Here is a 17875-nt window from a genome sequence, read left to right as displayed (position 1 = left end):
AAGTATGTATGTGGCTGTTTAGCAAAGAAATTCAAGTTTTCCCTCTTGAACTGCCATCAGTCAGGCTGGATGGAAAAAAAAATCAGCGCGGGCAGCATGAAAAATTTCACTCCTACAATACTGTACCAAACAATAGCGTAAGGGTTAATACAAACCTCTTCTTGCACTGCTCAACTTGTCTATGTGCAATTCAGTCTCCCTTCCTGGCCTGAAAAGCAATTCTCCTCAAAGTCTGCTTAGCGACCTTCCAGACTAATGACCTCACCAGGACTGCTCAAGACAAATGCTGGGTTAATAAAGGACAGTCAGCTGCAAGATTCAGTGCAAGGATCCCCAGCAAGGGGATCCAACTTTATTCAGGCTATCATCTTTCAGGCATAACATAGCCCTTCTCTCTGGGGAAATGAGTAAGAGCTGGGACCACGGCCAGTATGTAGGCAAGCCTACAGTGTGTATAGGAAAGGAATAAGCATTCTCTGACCTGTTATTCCAAAGAGAAAGGCACATGCAATAGTCCATCTTAGCCAAGTTAATTATATGAACTGCTTCTGCCCTGAGGGAAAGCAATTGCACAGTTCTAAGCATCTACTTCAGATGTTTGCTTGAAAACACCCTCTGCTCCATGCCTTACAGATTTTGGTTTAAATCAGGTAACTCCTATATACCCTATGGATGTATAGATCAGGGTGGAGTGAGAACAGTGAAGCAGCCACAGACTTTCTGCTCCCTCTTACATCAGGCTTTTCCCCTGTGACTGGTTGTTCCTGCAGTTTTAGTTTTCAAGTAAGTTAGAGATTATGCTGCTTGGACCTTAAGTGGAAAATCTTCATTGTGGGAAGGATAAACAATATGTTGAAGCAGAAAATAAATTATAAACCCCAAGAAACAAAAAACCCACACCCTGTCAGTTTTTTCACTGAGAGGCCCAAGACTTAAGGTTCTCACATGTCTAAAAGCACACAGAAATTCATTCATGAGAGAGTGAGACTGAGCCTTAAGAGCACCATTCATGCAGCAACTGCAGGATTACGACAGGCAAAGGCATATGACATGCTGTGGATAGCAGGCCATTACAGAATTAAGTTAACCAGGTTTGTTTTCCTGGATTATATTTTTATTTTGGCAAAGAGGGAGTGCTATCTTCTCTCTAACCTCATTTTAAGGGAGGAAAGGAGGAGAGAAATAACTATAGAATAAATACTGCATTCATCTACTCCCAGTTCAAGAGCAGCTCCAGGCACTGGCCAATAAGTAAATATATAGAATAAATATAAGGCTTTGCATCCAGAAAGAAAATAACAAAAAACTGAATAAAATTGCTAAGGTTTGAAGCCAAGGGTTTTTTGGGGTTTTGTTTTTTGGTGGTTTTTTGGTCTTTGGTTTGGTGGGGTTTTTTTTTGTTCTTTTTCTGGTGTATATAAATTAAAGACTGGATGGAACAAATACATCTTTTGTTGTAGCATAAGCCAGTGTCTAGCTTAGTCCTCCCATCTGCCAGACTTGGACCTTGAAAGCTGCTGTATTTGTCTTATCAAAGTTTTAAAAAATATTCCAGCTATTATATAAGAGTACAGAATGTACAGTCTAAATCTGAAAGAAAATAAATAAAATTTTAAATAAATATAAAGAAAAGTATCTTCAAGACTAGAATGACATTTTCAGTGGAAGCAGGAGGTCAACTTGCCTTGACAGGAGATGCCAAACATTTACAGCTGACAAAAGGAGTTAAGAGGCATGCCAGCTGTTTAATCTGTCATCCTGGTTATTGTTGTAACAGGTGAGTTCCCTTCAGAAACTCAGTATCATAGTTAGAAACACAATGGAGAAATTCAATTCAGCTTGTGCATTTCAACATGACAGTGCTACGGGAAGCACTATAGCCCAGGCAGCTACAGTCTGGTAAGAAGCAGGTCACAGCCAGCAATTCAATCAGTCCGCACAACAGGAAGCCTGAAAGGAGATGGTATCCCACTGAGGCTTGTGTGCTCCCCCTTGAGGTAAGCAACAAAAGGGTTCATCTGGATGACCCATGGATATGTCTGCAAGTATCTAAACAGTACATCCACTGAATGTTCAATACCGAGGTGGAGGCATTGGGAGCAGTTACTGGACTGCAGCAACACCCTGCTTTGCAGACTGTTTGCCAACACCATCACCAACACATCGTTAGGAGCAGGATCATACCTTGATCCGCTGAGATGCTGAACTTACGACCTCCTGGAGACTCCTCAGAGCAGACAAACTAAGGTCAAGTATATTTCAGAGCTCTGCCTCCACAAAGCAGGTGGCGTACAGAGCACTAACAATAAATCTGAAACTCCGGTTTTGTTGTTTTATATAACAAGTGTTACTCCCATCTATGTGTTGGTTCCAGAACTCCCAATCCTCCCACTTAATTTTTCAGAGGTGAGGAAACCCACTATCTTACATCTTGACACCATGTATATGTTGCATTTATAATAACACTTAGCCCTAGAGAATTGCACCCATGACTTTTAACTGAAGAAATACAGCTGCAGAAAAAATAAACATCAGTAACTCAGAAAGATAACTGGATAGAGTAGTCATGGGAAAACAGCTGCTAGAGATATAGCTCATAAGAAAAAGGCATGGAGAAAGAAGACCTCAAACAGCAGCCAAGTTTCATTTATTACAAAGAGGAAAGAAGATAGAGCAATTATATTGTTTACCACTCCTCCCATCTCATGTAATTGGGAAAACGGATTATGAAGGGCATCCTCCTGGAGCAATGAACTTAAAACTGAGAAAATGAAGGAAGTCCAACTTCTATCTAAATAGAATAACTAAATACAGCCTAGCAGCTGTGGTGCAAATTAAACAGTTTTTTAGTAAAGATACTTAGCCAAATACTTGATTGTCTTAACAGCTGCATGCTCCAGCAGCTTAGGAGGCTGCTAAGAGGGAATGTGCACACACTGCTAGCAGTCTCTGGCATCACTTCCCCTAAGCACCAGTCTCCCTGAACTCTACATCACTACTAAGGTCATGTAGCTGGTAATTACCTCTGTGACACCTTCCCTTTCTGAGCATTGCAGATACTGCTGCTCTACTTTCATAACCATTTACAGATCCCTCTGTAATTCATCAGAAAGTTGTGTTAATGAAAACTCATCATGCATTTAGGTCCAGAAACAGTTTTAAGAGCTACATCTGGAATCTCAGTTCTGGATCCCACTACAATGCTCATTACCACAGGCTCTGATTGTATGTGTGGGTACTGTCCTTTAAGCATCACAAAACACATTATTTTTCTCCCAACAACTATATGCTGGTTGCAATTTTACAGTTAGGAGTTTTCTACCAACCCCACTTCCAAACCTCTCCTATAATCCCACATAGTCAAGAGGTACTCACAGGTCTCTAGATCCATTTGGTATTAACTCCAAATTGCTCTAGAACACAGGGGTTTTTATTTTCCTGAAACAGACCACCTCCATAAGAGTCCATACCAGAGCTCCTGTGACAGTGGTCAAAATAAACACAGAGATCAAGTTTTCAACTCTGCCTTTGTGTCTCCATACAGTCACTAGCCATGGTCCTGCATTTCTGCCACAGTTTCAGCTATGAGTGCCCAACAAAGCATGAGTAAGCCAGGGCTTTGAGAGCTGCAAGTCACCCTGGGAACACCATAACCTCCAGAAAGAAGAATAAAGGGACTTGTAGGCATTGTCCTGGGGTTTCTCCACACGACTTGATATCCAGTGTTCAAAAACTTAACAATTCCAAGTGCATACCACATTATTTCATGCATGGAAAGAGAAAGCATTAGTTTGACCTGTGCAACATTAGATTTTCCAGCAAAATATAGCTGGAACCTTAAAAGCTCCCTGAGATGCTTCCATGCAATTTGCCCACAATACAAGGTTTTGGTTTATATAAAATGGAAAGAGCACCTGTGATACTGGAACACAGGTTCTCCACCTGAGTTGTACCACAGGACTGGCAGGGTGCTTCAGGCAGTGCAGGCACAACCAGTTCATCTGCTGGTGTATGGTGCACACCTTATGGGTCTCAAGAGAGCCGGAGCTGAGTCTGGCTCTCTTATGGGCAGCTTTCATACATACACACACACACCCCTCCTCACCAACTGACCTCAGACTCAGGATAGCTAAAGTTCTAAGTGCCAACACTATGTGTCACAAAATTTTTTGTGGTGCTTTTGTTGGTTGCTGTTAAACCTTTAGTGTCTTCTAAGGTTCCTATTACAATGTTAACAGCAGGAAGGAGTCACGTGCAACCAGGCTGCCTTCTGGCAACCTTTTTGAGCCAGATAGAAAACAAAGCTGTCAGTTCACCCTTTCCTTCCCTCCCTTTATAAATACAACTGCTTACAAAATCAGAGTAAGAGTACTTGCAGAAATCATTCAAACTGTGAGACAAACATAATCATATAAATGTGTATCTCTGCATCCATCCCTCCCCCCATGTGCCAGTGCCATGCCAAATCTATTACCTAAGGGCAAAATTATTCACACCCCCCCAAGACTGCTGCTCACTTACAGAAACTCACAAATGGTAGCAAAAGCCATTCACGCATCACCAAATACCACACCATCTGGCGGGGCAAGAGGGGAATATGCAGTCCCTACATGCTCACAAGGGCACAGAACATAACTCCCTACCCCCACACACACCTTGTTTTTGTAGTTTACAGAAGTGAGCTGTAAAAGATCAGCAGTATTCCTTTCTTAGGGAGGAGGGCAAGGGTTCCTGAATGCAAATCTTTCAGGGGTGGGGGGGAGGAGATAGGGGATGGAGGGAGCAAGACGAGCCCAATGCCAAAGAAGCCACCTCTGGGATTTAGGGATGTCTTGGGAGATTAAATTAGGCTCATTGCTTCCCTCTCTTCAACCCTCATTACTTTCTTGTGTAGCCAATTTGCCCTATTTCACCTTGCAGCCAGCAAAACCTTGTCCAGAAAGTCTTCAGAGGTTCAGCAGCCAGAAATACAAGGTGCCACAGTTACTTTGTGGTATTTTCTTAGATTACAGTAATTTATTTTTCAATCAGGAAAGTAACATTTAAAATATCAAAGTCCCTCAATATAGAGCATGAAGAACAAACAATGTTTTAAGTCTCCTGTACCTTCCTGCAAAAACCTGAGGTGGGACCGGATTTCCTGCCTTGTTTGTGAACAGAGGATTCATGTTTCTGCCAATATTGGTCTCTGCCAAGACTGGTTTCATCTCTTAAGGAAAAACTGAGCACCAAATGTCAGGGGAATGTTGAACTGGGGAATTTACTCTAGGAACAGGTACAGCTTTTGTACTGGACAAAAGGTACACTGGGATCCAAGTGACTGCAGTCTGGCTCCAAGTTACACAGCCCTCCCCGTCCTCCCAACACATGTCAAGAGTCAGGAGTTGATCCTAAGGGTTCTATCTACACCTAAACATGGCTGGGTGCAGAAGGATGCAGCATGGACTTCAGTCTGGCACAGGAGATGGATACTGAAGGCTGGCTATTGACCCCTGGGCAGGCTGACTGCAATAGGGAGTGCACAAAGAACAGGGCAAGTGACAAGACCAGCTCTTCCATATGATGGCTCTGCTGACTCTCACATGCTTTCCATCTTCATCTCTCTTTTGGGACAACCAGAGTTATAGCCTTCTGGGGTAATCATGCCTTACAGGATAATTTTTTCCACAGGACATTCACTGTGAGGGTCCTAAATATTTTTGCTAAAAATGACATATTAGGTACCATTCTGAGACTGCTAGAAAGGAAGGAAGCCTTCCCCAAGGCTTCTAGGCTTTTGCTGCAGCTCTAGAGCTGCTGTGAGTGGCTCTGTAGAACCCCTGGTTCCATTCCTGGCAATCCCATTCCCTGGTCCATTAGTCACAGCAAGCAATTTCTTGTAGAAACTGTTACACCACACAAACCCTTCTGTCAGCAAGCCAGCCCTTACAGATTATTAAGTAAAAGACATTTCTAAGCAGTTAGCAGATCCAATCTAAAAGGCAACACAACAACTAGCCCTGAAAGTACTGAACTATTACTGAGAAATTAAAAGAATGAAAAGAACTTGTTTTGGTGTAAAAGAGTATTGGCATATACAGTCCATGCTCCTTGGCAGCAATTAAACTGACCAAAAGCAGATAGCATTGCTCCTCTCTTTTCCAGCTCCTTGAAAATCTTACACAGGGACAAATAACCATGGGCATTATGTTGGTTCCTGCAGCACAAAAACACCTGCTAACCAAGGCAGTGGAACAAGGATCTCTTAAAGAGATGCCAATGCCTGAATACACCTATCAGCCCACTGGGAACACAGCTCAGGTTTGCAGAGATGCAGAAAATACCAATGCAAAAAGTGCTCCAACTCCCCCATCCCTGCGTTTAGTGAGGGTGTGAGGGGAGAAAAGGACTTTTAGGGCATGACAAGGAAAAGGGTTTTCTTGCAAGCAGGTTGTGCAATCCAGAGTCTCGACCGCTGTATTCAGAACAACTTTTCTTTAGGGAAAGGGAACCAACACTAACTCTCTCTGAGGCTGGAGATCTCCAAGCCAAAGCTAGCCAGCAGGCAGAGATGATCAGATGAACAAAAAGGATTTGGTAAGCCATTTGCCATCAAGAGGACATCTTCAGAGAGAAGAGAAAGACGGCCAAGCAGCTTCAGGGCTCCATCCTTGTACAGCCTGCGACCTGACAAAGAAAATGGGAAGAAACATCAACCAGAGACTGGCACCACAGATTAACTCCACACACTCACAGAGGGATGCTTGTCAATCCTCTCCTGTTCTTTCCCTGATAAACGAAGACTGCCTGCACAAACACTACATGCACCCTTGAGCCTAGATGTGAAAGCAGGGTGCACCCTACAATACTGCTGTTCATGGTTTCATATACTTGCAGGCATAGGAAGCAAGAATACACTAAATTCACCATGTAGTTGCTTACATGAGAAGTTCCTTTCTTGATCTGTGGCCTAGCAATAGCTTCAGATTCTCCCCTGAGGAGGAATTAATCTCTTCCTTCCTAATTGGTTCCCCAAACTTGATTCTGACATGACCCAAATCAGCTCCAAGAGAGTTCCTGGATGCATTTACATGCAGTCATTCATGAACAGAACTCCTGTTTCAGGCAGCAGAGAGAAGGTGCCACTGGAAAAGAACCGAAGTCATCTCCTTCCAAGAACAGCAAGCATGTGGTCTCAGAGTGACCAGAAGTCCAAGCCTTGAACTCAGGACCCAGCACTGCCTGTTATCAGGAGCACAGGTAAGATATTTATGCAGAAGAAAAGAATCTATTCTGTTCTAGCTTCCTCAGAAGTCTACATGAACGTAAGCAGCCTCATTTTTTCCACAGCAAAGATAAACAGTGTCTTCTCGTGGTACATGAGCAAATGTTACTTCCACCTTGTGTATTATTTCAAAGACAGATCCTGTAGATCCACCAGCTAATGAAATGCACTGCCCATCTGGCCTGTCTCACAGGCCTCTTCCAATGTCACAGGGATAAGCCCTGCACTGCCACACTCACCCGCCTTGTTCTCCACAGGCTCTGCTGAGTAGAAAATGTAATCAACAGTGGCTCCAAGCCCCATGGGCATTGTTGTGACCTCTGGGCGTCCCCTCTGTGGCAAGAAGTGGCTGTAGACAGAGGTCAGGTTGAGGCCATGCTGGATAACACCTGAACACCTGCACACAAACAGCCACCAAGAAAGGAAAGAGAATTATGCCTTTTTGGTACTGCAGTCACAGCTGAATGTTCCCTTGCTGATGCAACTGTCTGAACTACTCCTACTTTATGAGCACATAAAATCTTTCAGAACTATTCGCTCCACTTACACCAAAGCAAGACAGACTCTGAATTTCCTTTGCCTTCAATACCCAGTCCTGTATATGCCTATGCCCTTCATTCTCAATCTCACCAACATAATGCTGACAGAACAGCATCCTGCTGCTGGGACAATCCTGGGTGGACCTAGCTCTTCCAGATAGCCCTCCTTACCCTCTTTCACTCTCACATTTACTTCAGTCTTTCCTTCAGCCAGATTTTCAGGAAAACAAGGCTGAGTTTGAAGACTGTGGCCATTGAAGGTGCACCAAGTTACCTTGGGACGAATGGCTGAGGATCAGGGTCTTTCACCATGGCAGCAGGCTTGGGCCAGTGTGCAGGGCGGTCTGCAAAGGAGCAAAGAGATTCCAGCCAGACCTACACAGATCCCAGAACAGGCTGCTCATCCCAAGTCTGAGAAGCTTCTTCTGAAACCAAATGAATCTTTTTGCCCAAGAAGAGCAGATAGTTTCGAGTCATGAATATCATAAAGAAAAATATCCAAAGAATACACAAGCTGTAAGACTAACAGGAGCATCTCTAGAGCAGATCAGTGCAAACAACTGGGAACTCATATCCTGTCCTGCTGAGGACATGTCCTTAAAGCATTCAATATTACCAAAGTCCAGGGTATTTCAACATTTGCTCTCAAAAGAAAGTTTGCTTGTCTTAGCCTACAGCTTACTCAAACGGTGTCTAGAAAGGCAGAAAAGAAAAAGAGAAAGCAGAACCAGCCATGCCACAAGGCCCAGAGGTGCAGGAATGTCTACTGGGTACCAGCTTCCCCAGACATCTTTATTGGGACCACCATGTATCATTACAGTCTTCAGGTTGTTCTCTGCCACCAAAGTCTTGAAGCAGAAAAAAGAAATATACATATCTGTTTCAGCTTAAAAGAAGTTTAGAGGAAAGAGCTTCAAGAAGCAGAATATCAGTGCATCTCAAACAACACAGTCAGTGTGTATGAGGGAGGAAAGTGTACTTCTCTGAGCTCTCATGAAATCTAATCATGGTCACAGAAGGCACCGTTCTGCCTTTCCCTTTCCTCACCAGGCATTACCTCCATCTCAGGCATTACCTTGAAATCATAGAATCATACAGTTACAGAATGGCCTGGGCTGGAAGAGGTCTTAAAGATCATCTAGTTCCATCCCTCCATCCCATGGGCAAGGATGTCACCCACTATATCAGGCTGCCCAGGGCCCCATACAACCTGGCCTTGAACATTTTCCAGGGGTGTGGCATCCACAACTTCTCAGGGCAACCTGGCCCAATGCCTTACTACCCTCTATGTAAAGTATTTTAGGAAGTTTAAGACCATTCCCCTTGTCCCATCACTATATGCTTGTGTAAATAGTCACTCTCCTTCATTTTTTATAAGCCCACTTTTAGTACTGGAAGGCCACAATGAGGCCTCAGTGGAGCCTTCTCTTCTCCAGTCCAAACTCTCTCAGTCTGTCCTCAGAAGAGAGGCTCCACTCAGCGAGGAGAGTGACAAGCTGCAAAGTCTCCCGTCAATACCTGGTTTAGCATCTGTCACACCTTCCAGGAGGACCAGCTGTGGCGGTCGCTCACAGGCAGCATCGCAAAAGCGGAACTGCAGCAGGAAGTCCCGGCTGTATTCACGTCTCCCTGCAGAGAAAAGCACCAATTAAAAGAAGAAAGTAACTGCAGCAAAGTCACACCTCCAGGGTGTGACCACCTGTATTTCAGACCTTTGAGCCTCTTAGAGGTCTTTAGTTTGAGAGACGCTTTTGTTCCCAAGCATTCTGATACCATGAGACTAGAATGGTATCAGGTTATCACCTGACAACCTACATGTAGAACAGATGTGTAAAAGTAGAAGAACAGAGCACATCTATTCCTATCCCTCAGATGCAACAGTCATTGTCAGCACAAAGTAAGAATGTCCTCTCTGAGACACCAAAAGTTCAAGGGACTTTCAAGCAGATCAGTTAGCGCAACTCCAGGAAATGTCTGCTGAGAAAAACATTTCTGGAGATCAGGGTGAATACAAGTTCTATATTCAAGATTTTAACAAAAGCTATTTTGTGTGGGCTCCATTTTTTTAGTCCTCTCAATGGATGCAGAGAAGAGACAGATTGTAACTGGATCTTAGGAATGATTTCTTTACAGTGGTTTGCAAATACTATCCAAAACCACACCCCTAACACCCGGAGATTAAAGCAATGCCTGCTGAACATAGTTTACAACTGCACAGAAGTGTAAGTCTGGGAATATGAAAGAGACATAGAGCAAGTGTTACTGGTAGAGGAACATTCTGCTCCTCACTAGAGAAAGAAAATGGCAGAAATCCAATAGGTTCTGGAAAAAAATGTATTTAACTCATATACAAAGTAGAAGGAGAGAATCTTTGTCAAGTTCCATGCAGCACATGCCCAAGCTCCTCAGAGAGACAGCAAGGCCCACAAACTGCCCATCCTCAGCAAACTCATATTGTCAATGAATACTGGAGCTCACCAGGTTTCTTTGGCTGGCACAGAGTGACATACTGGCACTTGTCTGTTACACCCAGTGAGCTTGGCCACAGTGGGGCCAGCAGCTTCCGTGAATACAATTGCTGGGAAAAGTCTTCCTGACCAGACACCTGCAAGAAGGCCAGGAAAGGAGAGCAATCATCAGGGACAGAGAGTAGATGTGCAAGCTATAGACAATATACATATATACATTTGCCAGGAGCAAGACAGGAGAATGCCCTCTTAGAAAGGCATGAGCTAAGCTATTCAGAGTATGGTAAAGCTATAGTAAACCTTCAGCTGTAGGGGACAGATATAATTAGCTAAAAGTCACCTGACAAGATACTTTACAGGTATCTTATTGAAGTGATGATTTAGCTTGAATGACAACCATATATTTGATCACAGACACACAGTAAGACAACCACAAGAGACCCACTTCGAACTTTTTTTGAACAAATGTCCACAAAAAATTTCAGTAAGTCTTGGTGGAGTTGCATTTCCCTACACTTCCAGTCACACAGGCACAAAACTTCCATAGGAAAGGAAAAAAAATATTTGATATTAAGTGATCTATTATCACAAGTGTGCCCCAAGAGAAACCAGAAGAGCAGTGATGGAAACAACATGCACGCACTTGTCTGCTTCTTTCCCCTGCAGCACTGGAGACACTGGGGAAGACTGCTGAATCATTTTATTCAGTATTAAGACTATTTCCTCACAAGAGGAAGAATGCAGCCATGCATTTCTCTAGCAGCAGACAATAAAGAGCTATCCAATCCCAATTCTGGCTGGCAACTACCTTCCAGGCTGGCATCCCATGGTAGGAAAGTTCACCATTCCGGATGAATTTGTAGAGTGGAGAATCAGGTACAGAGTTCAGGTCTCCGCACAAGATGACAGGATAGTAGCTGCCTTCAGTAGTTCTTGCAATTTTGTCAATCTCTGCTAGCAGCAATGCCACCTGGGCCAGTTTGATATCTCCTCGACGCGGATTGAACAACACATGAGTGTTGGCCACACACAGAGGACTGACTGCATTCAGACCTAGACCTTCTGGGAGCACAGGCTGCAGCAGCAGCACCAAGCCCACATTATCCCGGTTGAGGATGTCCAGGCCAGGCCGGAAGTATTCTATGGGGCTGAGACTGATCAGCTGGAACCTGCTGCGCTTATAGCACACTGCACATCCATCTGTCTTCGTCCCGGTTCTCCGTTTATAGAAGCAAGCAAAGCCTGAAAAGAAACCAGCACCTATTAAAAGGTTTATCCAGTCACTACCTCAGGCTCAGCAAGTCTGTATAGAAAAGGTTCCTACTACATTGGGGTACAGCAATATACCCAATTCTTTTCCAATAACCACCCTTTATTTATTAATTATTGGAGGTATTTCCTCGCTCCTTGTCCTTCTAGGGCCCTCTGTTTTGTTATTCTGATATTTCAACTCAGAGACATCAATTGCAAAAGAAAGGATAAAGCTCTAGGCAGATAGTTCAGATGTAGGGCCAGCAGCCACCTGCAAACAGGAAGAGGTCTCTTGAAACTGAGCGCTTTGAAGATGTTAAGCAGGAAGCACTGCTTGGCCAGTCCCATGAGCTGGATGTACAGACCCACAAAAGCAGGACATACCCATCTCCTTGAATGTTGGTTCCAGTTGCTCCCAGTAATGGTTCTCTTGCACCTCCTGGAGACACAGAACCTGGAAGGAAGGCAGAGACCTCACTTGCTCCACAAGTATTCGCTAGTTACCTTGTTTTGGGGAAGGAAGAAAGTGGAAAAGTGCATTCACATACCAACCCTCCAAACAGAAATGTCATCACTGCAACTCTGTCCCGTACTTTCCAGATGAAAAGCACTAACTTTCTGGGTCACAGTAGCACATCATTCAGTTTTCCAGCAATGAGATAAAAGATCCTTCATCCCACAAAGAGGACTAAAGAATAAGAAATTCATGGAGTCCTCTTCTATGCAGACTTCTCCTCCTGTACTGCCTTAGAAGACAGGTCTTTCTTCCTCTACTTCTGGTGTTTATAAAAGTTAAGCCCTGCTATCAAAGTATGACTAGTTTCTACAACCAAAGCAAGACAGACACCAAAAACATGGTCTGTGAAAGTCCACACTCTCAGACCAATCAGTGTTCAGTTACCAAGCAGGCAGTATCTTCCTAGGACTTGCCCCCATCTTTTTCTTTTCTTAATACTGTTAGATCAAACAAGAAATTCGAATTCTGGTGACACTGATGTAGAGAGGGCTTAGTCATACTTACATCAGGATCCCAATGCTGGATCTCCTGCAAAAGGTTTGGAAGGCGGTAGTTCCAGTTCAGGATGTCTGGATGACAGTGTACATAGAGATCAAGGCCCTGCTCCACCAGGTCCTGGGCAAGGATGTTGTAAGACATGACTCGAAATTCAAACAGGGGAGTGTTTTTGGAGACCTGCTCTAAGACACAGGGCTGGACAGAAAGATCCTCCCAGTCTCTCCATAAGATCTCTATATGCAAGAGACAAAAAAGCAAAGTTACAGCGGCACTAGGTACCTTGCTGATACTTTGGTTCCCCTGGGACCCAGAGAACAGCCATTCTCATTCCCCAAGCTAGGGCACTCTAGCCTCTGAGCAAACCCACACCCACTCTGGTTTTCAGGTGCTCTTTCTGGATATCTATGGATAGTTGTCTGTAGGGATGGCATAACACATGACCAGAGTCAAGCATACTGAAACACCAGACCCACTTTTCAGTGCTTCCTAGAGTACAAAGCCAGCATTTGAGAACAGTAAGGAACATATATTGATATTCAGACCAGACAGTCTCACAGCACAGAAACCACTAGCTGTGACCAGCCCCTCCTCAGCAAAAACTCACTTTACAGTTTTCACTAGCAGATCCTGTCAACTCTGCAGGGGCAATCAATGCCTTGCTGACAGCAAGCCCAAACACAATAACCTGACCACATTCACTACAAAAGCCAAACCCAAACTAAACATTAGATTCAGAGCCATCACTGACCATGATAGGGCACCTCCGATGAGACAGGATAAAATGGCACCGCTTCCTGAATGGGCTGGGCTGGGAGCACTGGTGGCACTGCCTCTGCATCACATGCTAAACTCCAGGCCAGCACAGCTGGGTCATCATTCAGCACCTCCACGTTGATACCAGCACAGCCAGCTGTCTGGTGATCTGTCTGTGGGACCACAGCTGCCCAAGGGGCACTGCCTGCTACAGTCACTGTTTCCTCTGATGGTAATCTGGCCAGTTCAGCCACTGCATGATCTTGCAGCTCTGAAGAAGCCAAGGCATTTAGCTCCAAGTGCTGCTGATCAGCACACTGGGTGAGTTCCGGAGACGTATTCAGGTCACTGAGGCTGGTCATCAATAGCTCTGAACCTTCTAACCAGTCACTAGTGAGTGTAACTGATACTTTCCTCACTGTTGGAACACTCTCACTGGCTGGCAAATTCTCTGCTCCTTCCTCCAGCCACTGCTGGAGAAGGGCTTCTTGCTCTTCTGGAACTGATCTTCCTCTGGCTGCAGCAAAGACACCTTCTATCTGGGTGGACGGGCTCTTCGCCAGAAGCACATTCTTTCGATAGGTAAAGAAAGCATCTGTCATTTAAAAACAAAATCAAAATCAAACAGCCAGAAATGCTTTCTTACTCATTATTTTCTTATTCCAACGCATTTGCTGTAACTCTGTGCAATACAACCATTCAGTATAGTAACCCAAACAAATTATTTCTCTGAGGGAAAACAGTTACAGCCTAAATAACTTCCCCTGCCTCCTCCAGAATGCTAAGCCACAGTCCAAATCCAGTCATATTAGTCCAAGCCACTGAAACTGCACACAACAGCAATGGCTTTATCAAATCTAGAGAATGTAATTCTAACTCATGCAGCAGCACAGAGAGTCAGCCAAGCCGAAAGGCCTTGTGGAAATATCAGCTCTCAGCAACATATGTAAAGGCAGTCTCTAAAAGTTAGTTGATCGTGAATGGGCTAAGAAGCTAAGGTCTTGGAGACCATCGTTTGGAGCAAGTTTCTTTCCAGGGACTGAGCAAGAAATAGCAGTCAGCTAAGAGAGTAAAATACATCACAAGAATGCATAGTAGAAGAAAAACCATTCTGTTACTAAGAGATGAAAAATGAAGACACATAGGGACCAACATATGCCTCATTAGAGAGAGTATATGCACAGAAGAAATCCTGATAAGAATTACAGATCACCTGATGACTGACATGTGGCAAAAAAATAAAACCATTTTAAACTGTTTTTAATGTAACATTGAACACAGTAATATTTGTGCGGTAAAGTAGAAAAAGACAGAGATTCTTTTCACTTGCATCTATACAAGAGACGGCATTTACGCTTCGCTATGAATTCTGCACAGACACTTGTCCCTACTGTTAACTAGCAATTACTGTTGATTACAAATCACTTTTTTCTCTGCATCCCTGTCAGTCAGCCAGAGCAGTAACATAGAGGAGTCAGCAACATTCATGTATAGTTTTACTATATCTTTTGTGTCAAAGTTTTCTCTATGTGTCAGAAATGGAGCTTTAAGAACCATACTCCTCTCTGTCGGTTTGTAATTAAGTTCATTAATGTCAGAAACACCAACACACCAAGGTAATGTTCCCACACGCCCCTGACCAGGCACGATGAGTGCCTGCAAAAGCCTGTTAATACACAATAGGAGCTGAATTTGAGAGGAGTCCGCTCGCTGCTCACTATGAAAAAAGACAGCGTGCCAGTCCAGTAGTTGCTACAGGCCCAGGGACAGTTTCAGGCTGGAAGGTGGCTTTACATGAGCTCAGTAATCAGGGACTGTAAAGTAGCAGCAGGATCTAGGGAAACTAAGTGAAATAGCGATGCACACAAAACATAAGTCCATCCACGAAGTCACCCGCAGGTCCTTGGGGGATCACAGATATCTGAGCTGCCCATCTCCAAGTATCTCCCCCAGCCTGGAGAGCAGGTTGGCGGCAGGAGCTGGAGCCCCTGCGCAAAGCGCACTCTGCCTCTGCAGCACAACAGCCGGCAGCTGTTCCCTCCACACACGCCGCTCCCCGCGCTGCCCGGGGCCAGCAGCCCCGGCCCGGCCCGGCCCGGCCCGGCAGCCCCACGCCCCATCTGCCTAGGGCCGGGGCCTGGGGAGCTCCGGGGCAGCTGCGCCGTCCCCGGCCGCCGGGCCGCACCCCCTCAGGCCGGGGCGGGGGACGGCGAGGGACATCCCCGCCCCTCCGGGCCACCCCCGGCAGCTCCCCCTGCCCCCGCCGCCGCCCGCCCGGGGCCGGGTTACCTCGGAGGGCCTGGAGGAGCCGCGCCGCCGGCAGCAGCACGTAGCAGAGCACGGTGCCGATCATGCCGCCCGGCCCGGCCTCCACCGCCCCCAGCCCGGCCCCGCCGCCGCGCCGGCCCCGCCTCAGCTACGGCCTCACGGCGCGGGCTCGCCGGCGCCCGGCGTGCCCGGGCACTCACCGCGTCGGGCCCCCGGGGCTCGCACCGGCCCGGGCCTGGCCCTCCCCGGGCGCCGCTCCAGGGCCGCCCGCTCCCGGGAGGCCGCGGCCCGTGGTGGGACGGCCCCGGCCGGGGTGGGGCAGGAGCGCAGCCTGCGGAGGGGCCCGGCAGCCGTGCTGTGCCTGAGGGGTCAGAAGCTGTGACCCTGGGCTGAGTGAAGCTTGCTTTATGGCTCCGCCACCCTGAAATTTGTGGTTTCAAACAAAAATTTTCACCCCCTGTTCTCCAGAAATGCAAACAGGAAAATTTCTATGATTTTTTGTCCCCCGGGAAGCCACCTTTTGCTCCAGATGTTGCACAGGCTTTTCGAACAGCACTGATAATTGCTAAGGTTTTGCAAAGCACAACCTCTAGGCGGCAGTGGCGATGGGGTGGAGGAGACAGCAGAGCAGGAGTGTGCCCTCACTTGGTGCTGCTGAGAGGTCATCAGAGGCTGGCAATATCAGTCCTCACCTGGCTATGAGTACTCTGCCATTTGCAAGTTGAGATCCATCACGTGCTGAAACCAGGCAGTTGTATATGAAAAGCGAAGTCCTGGTTGAAGTCCAGAATTTCAACGTTTGCGCTTCACTCCACAATCACACGTTTTCAACATCTGAAGGCAAACAGATTGAGCTGAGCACACTACAGCTTTTTAACACCAAATATACATTTCTGACTTGTAATCTCAGTAGCCTTCTTCCAAACTCTGAGTACCTGCAATGAAGTCAAGATTCATATTATCCCTGCCTTTTGCACTGATGAGTGCTGCCAAACTGCCCCCTTCATGGTGACCAGCTGCCATCTCACGGGTCACAATTAAATGAAACACTTACTGATGTGCAGAAAATCACACTGTGAAAAGCCAGTGTCCACAAAAGAGACAGAGGAATCTTGCAACTTTGAGTAAAGGGATGGAGTCCACTTGGCCATACTTCCATGGGGTCTCTCTCAAATTTTTGGAGGACACAGCCTCCTTTTCTCCTAAACTCCTGGCTGCAGGTTGCCCTCTTCCTTTCCCCATTAGCTGAGGCACTAGGAAGGTAAAGACTTCCCAAACCACCTACTACATATGGCCTTAAAGTTTAGAAACTCAAATTATCTAGCTTCTTCAAAAAATGCAGCTTAATATTCATTAAGACATTATGGCCCATTTCAAAGACATTAACATCCATTTCTTGTAAAATCCTCCCAGCCATTCTTCCAGAACTTGATTGGTTCTTTCAGCTGGAGTTCTTTGTGAAGACATTGAGACCCATTTCTCCCATTAGTAATTAGCACAATGAGTGTCCACAGCTAGGATCTGAGATGATGTTATAATGTAAATAAATAATAATCCTAGCACTCTTTTTCAAATCTCCATTTACAGAACACCACAGACCATCGAAGCAGGGACTGGTCTCAAATCCCACAGATGTCTCTGGCAAAGCACTAGACTGTGGTCTCCCATCTCCTGTTGCAGTAACCAATCCATCATTGGTTTCTAGTCAGAGAATGTAGGATATTCTCCAGAGGAAGGATCTGCAACATTAGGAGCTCATGACTGGGTCATTTAAAACCAGCCTATTCCTTGAAAGGAAAGATCTAAGAAAAGATCTTCAGACCCAACCCACATCAGAATACTCGGACTGAAATCAGAGAAGAATGTTAGCTGGTGCTACAAACCAGCAAGCAGCTGTGGCCAAATAGCCACAGTTGTTTGGCCTACACTAGAAAAATATTTTCAAATTTTGGCAATACAAACAAAGCTGACAATGGTCACCTACTTCAGGGTCAAGCCTTCCACTGGATTTTGTGGTATTTTGGTTTTGATCCAAATGTAATCCTTCCACAGTCTCTAATGACTGGACAGTTTGAGAGGTCTTTGTAGAACCTAACGGAATAAAGCCACAAAAATTATCCTATTTTTTGGGAAATAAAAATATTTCTAAGTCTATAAATTATTTCTGCTCAAGCTTTATCAGAAAGCCTCTTCTGTTACAGTTTTGGTTTTAGCACCTTAGGAAAAGTCACAAAGTCCTCAGTAAAAAAGATGTAAAATAATAAGCACTGAACCACTTTTGGCACCAACAGTAGTTGGTGGAATGAGTGAGTACTTG

At 45.3% G+C, this 17875-nt stretch overlaps 1 protein-coding gene across 3 annotated transcripts; it reads right to left on the bottom strand.

Annotated features, from left to right (window-relative positions):
- Nucleotides 1-317: 317 nt before the first annotated feature.
- ANGEL1 (angel homolog 1) lies at nt 318-17630 on the bottom strand. 3 transcript variants are annotated; one of them, XM_063160237.1, is made up of 11 exons: nt 17543-17630; nt 16251-16392; nt 13286-13885; nt 12544-12770; nt 11907-11976; nt 11080-11513; nt 10282-10408; nt 9322-9432; nt 8078-8147; nt 7504-7661; nt 318-6666 (listed from the first exon to the last, which is right to left on the bottom strand). In XM_063160237.1, the coding sequence occupies exons 3-11, from the start codon at nt 13650-13652 to the stop codon at nt 6497-6499; spliced, it is 1734 nt and encodes a 577-aa protein (XP_063016307.1). In that variant the 5' UTR covers nt 13653-13885; nt 16251-16392; nt 17543-17630; the 3' UTR covers nt 318-6496. The 3 variants fall into 3 exon arrangements, with proteins under 3 accessions (XP_063016307.1, XP_063016306.1, XP_063016305.1); XM_063160236.1 differs by lacking the exons at nt 16251-16392; nt 17543-17630 and adding an exon at nt 15759-15835; XM_063160235.1 differs by lacking the exons at nt 16251-16392; nt 17543-17630 and adding an exon at nt 15580-15663.
- Between the last annotated feature and the right edge of the window lie 245 nt (nt 17631-17875).

The sequence above is a fragment of the Melospiza melodia genome, chromosome 6 (assembly GCF_035770615.1).
Source record: "Melospiza melodia melodia isolate bMelMel2 chromosome 6, bMelMel2.pri, whole genome shotgun sequence".
NCBI lineage: Eukaryota > Metazoa > Chordata > Aves > Passeriformes > Passerellidae > Melospiza > Melospiza melodia.
Note: the sequence above shows the minus strand (reverse complement) of the source record. Positions and strands in the feature narration are given on the sequence as shown.

Bases quoted from the DNA above. Each gene is read 5' to 3' on its own strand.
- ANGEL1 (XM_063160235.1), bottom strand. From the start codon at position 15,643: ATGATCGGCACCGTGCTCTGCTACGTGCTGCTGCCGGCGGCGCGGCTC. The intron at 13,886-15,579 runs GTAACCCGGCCC...TTTAAATGACAG, and splicing joins GCTCCTCCAGGCCCTCCGAG to ATGCTTTCTTTACCTATCGA. The intron at 12,771-13,285 runs GTCAGTGATGGC...TCTTGCATATAG, and splicing joins ATCGGAGGTGCCCTATCATG to AGATCTTATGGAGAGACTGG.